This window comes from Scleropages formosus, chromosome 14, assembly GCF_900964775.1.
Source record: "Scleropages formosus chromosome 14, fSclFor1.1, whole genome shotgun sequence".
In the NCBI taxonomy this organism is placed as follows: Eukaryota; Metazoa; Chordata; class Actinopteri; order Osteoglossiformes; family Osteoglossidae; genus Scleropages; species Scleropages formosus.
Window position 1 is genome coordinate 26,917,156 of NC_041819.1, and position 9,075 is coordinate 26,926,230.

General features: G+C 53.1%; 1 protein-coding gene across 2 annotated transcripts; it reads right to left on the reverse strand.

Moving 5' to 3' along the window:
• Positions 1-226: 226 nt before the first annotated feature.
• On the reverse strand, positions 227-8,940 carry wdr3 (WD repeat domain 3). 2 transcript variants are annotated; one of them, XM_018739925.2, is made up of 27 exons: positions 8,897-8,940; positions 7,860-8,041; positions 7,434-7,643; positions 7,230-7,348; positions 6,895-6,973; positions 6,225-6,320; positions 5,911-6,009; positions 5,722-5,823; positions 5,356-5,453; positions 5,169-5,270; positions 4,488-4,718; positions 4,307-4,400; positions 4,092-4,193; positions 3,878-3,963; positions 3,657-3,795; positions 3,258-3,314; positions 2,866-2,966; positions 2,658-2,769; positions 2,437-2,571; positions 2,177-2,227; positions 1,959-2,024; positions 1,758-1,850; positions 1,567-1,617; positions 1,424-1,467; positions 1,206-1,334; positions 984-1,077; positions 227-815 (listed from the first exon to the last, which is right to left on the reverse strand). In XM_018739925.2, exons 2-27 carry the CDS (start codon positions 8,031-8,033, stop codon positions 660-662), a joined length of 2,820 nt encoding a protein of 939 aa, XP_018595441.1. In that variant the 5' UTR covers positions 8,034-8,041; positions 8,897-8,940; the 3' UTR covers positions 227-659. The 2 variants fall into 2 exon arrangements, with proteins under 2 accessions (XP_018595441.1, XP_018595440.1); XM_018739924.2 differs by having other exon boundaries at positions 8,816-8,940.
• Positions 8,941-9,075: the final 135 nt, after the last annotated feature.

The following is a 9,075-nucleotide window of genomic DNA, read 5'->3' on the forward strand; positions in this document are numbered from 1 at the left end:
CTTCATGTGAAGATCTCCTTAAGTCACTTCAAGATGTTACCAAAACAAAGAGCTTCCTTACAATGGCTAAGTGGTCTAAGGTGCTGGACACCAAGTTCCATCCCTTCACAAAGAGTAGGCGTTCTAGTCCCTGCATGAATGTGTGGGTTCAAATTTCACTGCTTACACCAACAGAGCCTCATACTTCATTAGGAGTATTTTTGTCACATAAAAATGACACTGAAGCATCTTGATGAAAAAGTTTACTTTACAAAACACACTTGACCATGTGTGAAAGTTCCATCACACTGTGTCACAGTCCCTTGAAGGAAATTACCAAGTTGTCAGCCCAGCGCACAGCTTGTCGGGTGTTCTGTGAGCGACACACCCACCCCAGCCTGACACCACTGCATTGTGGAAGGTTCTGGAAAGTTCGTCTAGGGTGAAAGTACAACTTTCCAGAGCCTTCCACAGCATTCAGGAAATACACGGGTTGTTCCACACAAAGTGGAGCTTCTGTATCTTGAGCCAGAAGCCCAACAGAATACCTCACAAGACCCACATCGTCACAGTCACCTGATTGACCCGATGCCTCTCGCACCCTCAGTATGGTGGACTAGATGTTCCAGCTTGGCCAGATATGGGGAAAGTCATGCAAGATCCAGATCCCTGGTGCATCTTCAGGCAATGGTGAGGATGGCTCGCTCCCTCTTCTTCCTCTTCCTCTTCTTCTCCTCGAAGCGACTTGTGGCGTCCGTGAAGAACATCACGTCCTCTTTGGCCTCGAGCTCTCGCTGCAAGTACTGCAGGCCTGCGCTGTTGAACCCTAGAATATCCTGAGCGACAAAAGAGGAGTCCAAATTAACATCAGGTTCCCAGGCTGGAACCCCTACCAACTGCACGCAGCCACATTCACATTCATCATTCGCCCCAATGTTTAGCCATAATGACGCGACTCCTGAGGAGGGTGGTCCTAAGGTCCGAACCTCCCTCTCTTCGCTCACCTTCATCTCCCGCACTTTAGAGATGGTGTTGCTCCTCAGGCTGTCGATCACTGTCAACAACATCTGATTGCTGGAGATCTGGCCGAAGTGGACCCTAGGAACACACACCGCAATACGAGTCTACACTTACATACCTCTAAGAGCAGAGCGGGGGGGTGGGTCAGCGTAGATAACAATGATACTAGTGTCCCCAATATCTCGACGTGTCCAAGCAACACACACCTGAGCAGGAAGAAGAGGCACCGGCACACCAGCTCCACCTCCAGGCCATCCTGAACGAAGGTGTTGAAGAGTGACAGCAGGTCTGGGACGTACGGGAAGGGCAGCACCAGCAGAGACAGCTCCAGCTCACTGAGGAGGACAGAGCGCAGTTGACAAGACGTTCTCAGAGACCAGCTCCGGCGCCCTCCCACGAAGGGAAGCTGTTGTGGCCGGCGTACCTGGATTTCACCTTTCTGATCACCTCCAGCACGTAGCGTGACGGCTATAAGAGCGCAAGAGAGAGACACGTTTAGTCCATCTGCGTGCGTTCAACTATTCACGTAGAAGGTAACGTGTGTAAAGCGCAGTGGATTTTACTTACCGAAATGTTCCCATAAGCCACCAGGATGGGGTTCATCTTGGGTGGCGGTAACTAACAACAGAGAGCAACGGGTTAATTCTGAACAAACAGGCACATAAGGAATGTCCTCTGTGCTCTGAGATCATCCTGGTCAAGGTGGAGAAACGCCAGCATCATCTGCCCAGGTGTGTCATCTCACCCAAGTGCCATACCTGTTTCCCTGCTGCCCTGCAGGCTTCCTCATGCTCCTGCATGTTCTTGCTCTCGTCCCTGTAGAGCTCCAGCGCCTCCATGATGCGCTCCGCCTGCAAACATGTGGCAGTTACACCAGGGGGCGCTGCAGCATCCTGCTCTGTGTGACACCACCACTGTGGTATTTGACACAGTTTTTACTCCACGCAGAAAACACTCACAGCTTTGATCGTCTCGATGCTCGTCTTCCCTGCAGGGGCCGCCTCTCCTTTGGTCTCTCCTGGCACCTGGAATTCAATGGTTGACAGGTGCAGGTCAAAGGTCAGAGGTCAAAGACCACGTCGGCTGTGATGTCACCCATGTTGGCCAACAGTTGCTTCTGCTGAGAACCAACAGACCGCCAGCGGAAAGAGTACTGGAACACGAAGACGTGACTCACCACCGGCTCCTCCCCTTTGGCCAAGTTTTCTTCAAACTCCGCCTCTCTCTCCTAGAGAGCAACAGTGAAGGGGGTGAGAAGGTGACGTTTATGTTAGCGCAGTGCAGGGGGGTGTTAGGGGTCTGGTTCTAAAGTGCACTTATTGTTACACCACAGTCACAACCGCACACGTTGACCACGCTGACCACAGTGGCTTGGTGAGTGCTTCTGCTTTCTCCCTATTGGCTGAGAGCACCGCACGGCCACGCCCTCACCCTCACCATCTCCTTCTCCTCCTCCAGGATGATGGGCTCTCTGGTCCTCTCCCACAGCCGCAGTGACTTGTCGTGTGACGAGGAGACCACGTGGTCCCCACTGGGGCTGATGGCCAAACACCATACCTCTCGGTGGTGACCCTGAGGACCAGGTGTCAGCGGTCAGTTTATGAAAATTACATGCTAATATATTGAAAATATTCCGAGATGTGAAGATCGGCTCTCACCTCAAGCGTCTGGATATGCTCAAACTTGTCCGCGTCCCACTGCTTGATCTTCCTGTCCTTCCCGGCCGTGAAGAACAAGTGGGTTTTGGGTACAAACTGCAGGAACATGACGCTGGAAAGCAGGAGGAAGATGAGGAGATGTGACCAGACACCCTCATCAACCATCAGGTCTGTGGTCCTGTGTCAGCGGGTGACACCTTGACCGCACCTGTCGTCGTGCGCAAACATCGAGCGGTGACAGTCGCCAAAGTCCAAACCCCAGATCTTGACGTTTCGGTCCGCAGAGCCAGTGGCGATGAGAGTGCTGTCCTGGAACATCATACAGACACACACACACACACACACACACACACACACACACACACACACACACACAGCTTTAACAAAGAATTTAACCTAGACAGCTTCAGTAAAAATTTAAATTTCTCACAAAATAAAAGACTTTAAACTGATTATTTAAAAATTACCTGAAATTATTTTAAACTTTTTTTCTATATAAAAGATGCTCTGGTAAAATCATTTCCAAAGTAAAACAGAGTCTCTGTTGTAAATGAATATGATTGGTGGGCTGGATGACTGACAGGTGCAGCGGCCACTCACATGCGAGATGTCCATGCAGAGGACAGGCAGCTTGTGTCCATACAGGGAGAGGAAGAACTGAGGAAGAACCAGAAACACGACCGTCATGTGAACGCAAGTGAATCACAGCCTTTCATTCATTCATTCGTTCATCGGACACTTTAAGCTGATTTTCCCGTTGATGCGGCACAATCTTTTTACTGGAGCAATTTGGGCCGAGCACCTTGCTCAAGGGTACTAGAGCAGGAGGTGGGATTCGAACCTGTGTCGAGTCCAAAGGCCGCGGCTCTAACCGCTGCACCATCTGCGGTCCAGAGAGAACATTGTTTAAAATGAAAAAAAAACCCGGAACCTGTTTGGGAACCGGACTGTTCGGAACGTGCGGGACTCCTGCGAGAAGAGCAGCTGGGGGGGACGCACCTTGAGCGTGTCAGTGTAGAACACCTTGACGGTGCAGTCCAGCAAGGAGACAGCAAGGAGCCTCTGATCAGGGGTGTAGCGCACACACAGAACGTCCTCGTCCAGCTGCAGCGTGCGTGTGTGCTTCACCGTCAGCCTCCTGTGCGAACACATGCGACACACATAAACACACTTTGCGCGGCGCATTCGTGTGTGTTCACTTTTGCTCGGGCTCCACCCACTTTTTGTCGCCCGACTCCTGGTCCTTAATGAGCTCGAACTCCCAGAACTTCACGGTCTTGTCGGCACTGCCGGTGATCACGCCCCTCTGGGGGGGACAGGCGGACGGTGAAAGCAGGCAACCCAGGGCCACACGCAGAGCGCACGCACACGCACGCACACACGCACACACACAGGCTGCATTCACAAATGCACAAATACATACACACGGCGTACCTGATCCGGACTGAGGGCGATGGACCACAGCGCTCCCTTGTGGGCAGGTGTTGTCTCCAGCAGACTCCCGGAGGCCAAGTCAAAAATCTGCATGTTCCCACTCTGAGGGGAAGCAGGAGATTGTGAGGGGTGCTGGTGTGTAACTGTTGACCGTACTGTGATTAACTGCGCTTCATTTATGCAAATTGCATGCGGGGGGGGGGGTCCAGAAGTACCTTGGTTCCTGTGATGATCTGTCGGTCTCCGGGAACGAAGAGGGAGCAGAGCGCGTACTCACACGCCATGGTGCGGATCACCTGCAGCGTGGACCTGGGGTTGGGGGGGTGGGGGGTACTTCCCGTGAGACACCTGAAAGCTCGGCCAATTACAAAGCCACCCGCAGGCAGGACCACTGACCTGTTCCACACCTTGACCGTGTCCGCGGAGGCGGAGAGCACGGCGATGTTGTCGGAGCTGAACGCTATGGTACGCACGACCGTTCGGTGACCGCTCAGCGTAAGGCGGCCCGTCTTGGTGGCCTCGGCATCCTTCTTGTCCGTCTTCAGCGAGTACGTCTCCAGCGTGTTGTTCTGGAGGAGCAGGACCGCCTTCATCTCCCCGCTGGGGGTCAGCACACAGTCCACCGACCTGCAAGGCCAGCAGGGTTCACGACCGCGAGAGACTCAATGTTCCACCGTGCGGCCGAGAAGAACACCGGAGCCCCCAGACGCGCAGCGGCGTCGACCGAACCGCGCCGGCTAATCGTGGCACCGACGCTACAGCTACAGGTATCTCAGATACACACTCTCCTCCTAAACGTCTTTTACTTCTACATTTTCTTCTCCTATCTGCCTTCTAAAATTTCCGTCTTTAACAGACTGACCGTGACCCGTGTTGCCACAGCAAGCCCATAGATGGCAGTAAAGAGCACCACCTCCATTCAACTCACTTCCACGGTGTTTAGAGGCCCCGTGTGCTGTCCCTCCGTGTCACTCTTCAGCAACCAGATGAAAGATGCCGCACACGACGAATCGGTCAACAACTGACCTTGTTTTTGTGCACGCACGCACGCACACACAGAGCTCTGCGGTCACTCACCGGATCTTGGCAGAAGCCCTGATGCTGACCAGCCTCACGATCTCATCGTCCAGCTTCCTCTCCACGACTGGCTCCGGGACCCCCTGCGCGCCGCCCTGGGACCTGCAACCGGGACCGCAAGAGGTTAGAGGTCGCACACAGTACAGCCCACATCAGAGTGCGTGACGCAGCATCGGTGTCCTCGTACTTGGCCTTCTTCTTGGCCCTTTTCAGCTTCTTCTCCATCCTCCTCTGCACCTCATCGGCGGGCAGCACGGCGAAAACCTCCAGCGTGGGGTCCGTGCCCTGGGGAGAGAGGGCAGTCCATCAGGAGGTCACGGAGCCTCTGTAGACCCACCACCCGGTGCAGGGGAGGCATCGTCATCATTTTTTTTTTTTTTTTTTTTTTTTTAATAGCACCAGCAGTGGGTCAGAGCCACAGGAACAAAAAGACTTACCATGAATACATCAGACGATACCTGATAGGGCAGTAGGGGGCGCAGCGGTTAAACACATGAGTTGCTCAGCTCCTGAGCGCGGCTGCCAGTAGGGGGCAGCAGAGGTCCGTACTCACATGGCACAGCAGCACTTTGGCTTTGGCGTCGGTCATCAGGGAAACCACCCTGTCCTTGGATTCCCTCAAGATGGACCCAGCTTTGTCGCACCGCAGGATCCTCTGGGGAGGAGGGGAGAAGGGCGGTAAATAAGACACACCATGATAAGCTGGACACAGCGGTTAAGGGACCTTAACGGCACGGGTTACCTCTTCGGGGCTCTCGTCCACTCCGTCTTCTCCATCCTCCATGTCCTCCTCCAGCAGGCCTTTCACCTTCTTCTTACTGGGCTCCCCGAGGTCCTTCCCCTGCATCACCGAGTGAACGAGATCAGTTTGAGTCCAGTGTGAGACTAGTATGAGACCTCAGTAAAAGATCTGCTTGAAACCATTAGTTATCAGTGTGAGACCAGTGCAAGAAATCAGCGTGTGACTCCAATACGAGATCAGTTTGAGACCTTAGCGTGACACCAGTGTGTCCTCTGTGTCCCCATGCCGGTGGAGACACTCAGTGTTACACTCACCTGCTCCAGGTAGCTGAGGTCCCAGGCGCGGAGCTCACTGTCAGCAGTACCCGTGAGCAGCCTGCCCTCCTCGTTCAGCAGGACCATCCCCCACACCTGTGACACACACAAACTGGTCATCCAATCAAGCTCCTGCTTGTAGGACCTCTCAAGGGGGACAGTGTCTAGTGGTCCAGTCCCTTCATGAGGTGTAAAGCCCTGGTTTCCCAGTTGCTGTGTTAACGCACAACCAGCAGGGGGCGCAGCAGTTAGAGCTGTCGACCGCAGGATCAAGACGACCGTCGCGTGCAGTACAGTCTGGAGCTATAAGCTGCCCAAGTCACTCTAGTGGCAAAGTGTGGCAACTTGTACAGCATCGCGTGACCATTTTTACCCCTTAAATCATTCATGCCGATTCTAAAGTGTGTGAAAACTGGTTAGAGTGTGAAGCCATCGCAGTGTCAACACTGGGGCAGCGGGAAAAGGACTCTGGTTTGAATCCCACCTCCTGCTGTAGTACCCTGAACTGATACAGTAACATTTACCACACTGTATAAAAGGGTAAATCAGTGTAAGTAAGTAAAACAGACCACAAACCAACACTGTGAGTCACCGTGGAGAAAGGGGTCAGATGAATAAACAAATAAAAAATAGAATGACGCTGACAGCCTGGGGGGGGGGGCGGCCTCACCTCGCTACGATGTCCCACCATGGTCTTGAAGCAATGCTGTGTGTCCAGGTCCCACCACTTGACAAATGAATCCTTTGAACTGCATGTTGAGAAATAAATCAAAATACACTTTTTAAGAAACACTGCTTCACTTCAGCCTCCACACCAGTTTACCATATTATACCACCTACACTGATTCAAAGCAGGGCCATTTTTACTGTGTCAGTGTGGAGCCGGTACCCTGATTAAGGACACTGCAGCACAGGAGTGGGACCCAAACCTGTGACCACCTGCTGCCCACACTAATACACTGACAGTGACAGTGACTGAGGATGATGATGCCTAAGATGCTCTACCTGGTCACCAGCAGGTTCTTGTCCTTCAGGAACAGCGCCTGTGTGACGGCGTCCTTGTGTCCCTTCAGACGGTACAGGCCGCACTCGTTGATCAAGTCCCACACGATCACGTCCGTGTCCTGCGGAGACAAGCGCGGTTGGGTAAGATCTCGGCCCGGGTGTGAGAGCAGGGGTCCGAACCCTCCCGCATCCGTCCTCTCTGACCCGCGAGCCGGTGACGAGTCGGGCGCCGAGCCCGTCGTAGCCGATGACCGTGACAGCGGACTTGTGTCCGCTGAAGGAGACGCTGCTCTCGCCGCTCAGCAGGCTGAAGATGCGCACGGCGCCGTCCTCGTAGCCCACGGCCAGGCGAGCGCCGTCGGGGGAGGGGCTCAGGTACGTCACTTCATGTTTGCTCCCCCGGAGGACGAGCACCTGGGGGCGGACGACAGCGGAGCGTGAGCACAGGCACGGGAAGTTGCAGGGTCGAGTCCCCCGAACACGTACCGACCGTTGAAAATAACCGTTATCGTGTCTTCGGTTGGTGAGAGTTCACCTTACCACGGTAAGGCAGGGGGCGACTACTCAAATTTCAGTTACTATAGTAAACCCCAAACTAAGAGCAGGTAAATGCAGCGGCACAGAGCTCACCTTCTCCGCTTTGCGGACGTCCCACACGAAGACGTGTTCGCAGGCGGCCACCGCCACGTGACGCCCCCTCTCGCCGCCGCGCAGGGTCACGTAGGCCACGTTGGCCTTGGGGCCGCCGATGACGCCGAATACGGCGCTGGGAACGTAGCGCAGGTACTGCTTGGTCACGCCCATCGTCGGCTCTGCGGAAAGGGGGGGGGCTCGTCACTCGCATGAAAGGTCCCGAACCCAAACCCAATTAGTCAAGAAATAAGCAAGCAAAATAATCATCTGAATGGGGGGTGCTGGGGAAGGGACACGGGTTCGAAGGTTGCGGGTTCAAGCAGTACAAGAAACACGCAGCTGTACAAAGGGTAAAAACAGTGCAAATCTTTACGGACAGAAGCATCAGCTGAGCTATTTGGTGGCACTCAAATAAGTACAGTATCACTTTTATTATTATTTACTTCTATCTCCAGTGGCTGATTTACCCATTTATACAACTGGGTCATTTTTACTGAATCATTTCAGTGTTGACCCACAGCATTAGCTTATAAAATTATCAATATCAACAAGGGTAATAACAGTGTAATAACAGTGTACAGTAAGTCACTCTAGACTAAGGCCCCCCTGAGTACCTGTTTGGATTTAAAGTGACAGTTTTTTTTAGATCCCTGTCACGTGCACCGTCCCGGGCACATTAATAACAGGAGAGAAACATTATTAACACTCTACACGGTCCATACCGACTACTTGACAGAAAGTTTCGTGTTACACCGACTGTTAACATGATTATTATTCTGTATAATTCGCGATAATATTAATTAAAACGGTCGCTAGTTTGTAAGAAGTTAAGCAGCAGGAGCAGCAGCGCCCACGTGCAGCAGCGCGAGCTCAGCCACCGCACCGCACCGCCCGGCCTCGGAAACCGTGTCAGAATGATGTACAGTGAAGTTCAATTATGACGGAGGACATACCCTCGTTTCTGCGGCCCCCTTCGCGCGGAATTTAACACTTTGAACGCGTCCGAAACGTATAAAAGTTTCCGCCAAACGTACCGGGCTCGCGCTTCCAGGCGACAGCGCGTGCAGGGCGGAAGGAAGAAAACAGACCGACAGTGTCGAAAGAAGAGCAATCGATTTCAGCAGAAAAGCTATGGAAACAACGTCACCGATGTTGTTTTCTTCAATTTCGTGTCTATCTTTCCTCATACATTATAATGTATATATAATATGTG

Bases quoted from the DNA above. Each gene is read 5' to 3' on its own strand.
- wdr3 (XM_018739925.2), bottom strand. From the start codon at position 8,033: ATGGGCGTGACCAAGCAGTACCTGCGCTACGTTCCCAGCGCCGTATTC. The intron at 5,271-5,355 runs GTACGAGGACAC...TCCCGGTTGCAG, and splicing joins AGGGCCAAGAAGAAGGCCAA to GTCCCAGGGCGGCGCGCAGG. The intron at 2,770-2,865 runs GTGCGGTCAAGG...CCTGCTTTCCAG, and splicing joins ATGTTTGCGCACGACGACAG to CGTCATGTTCCTGCAGTTTG.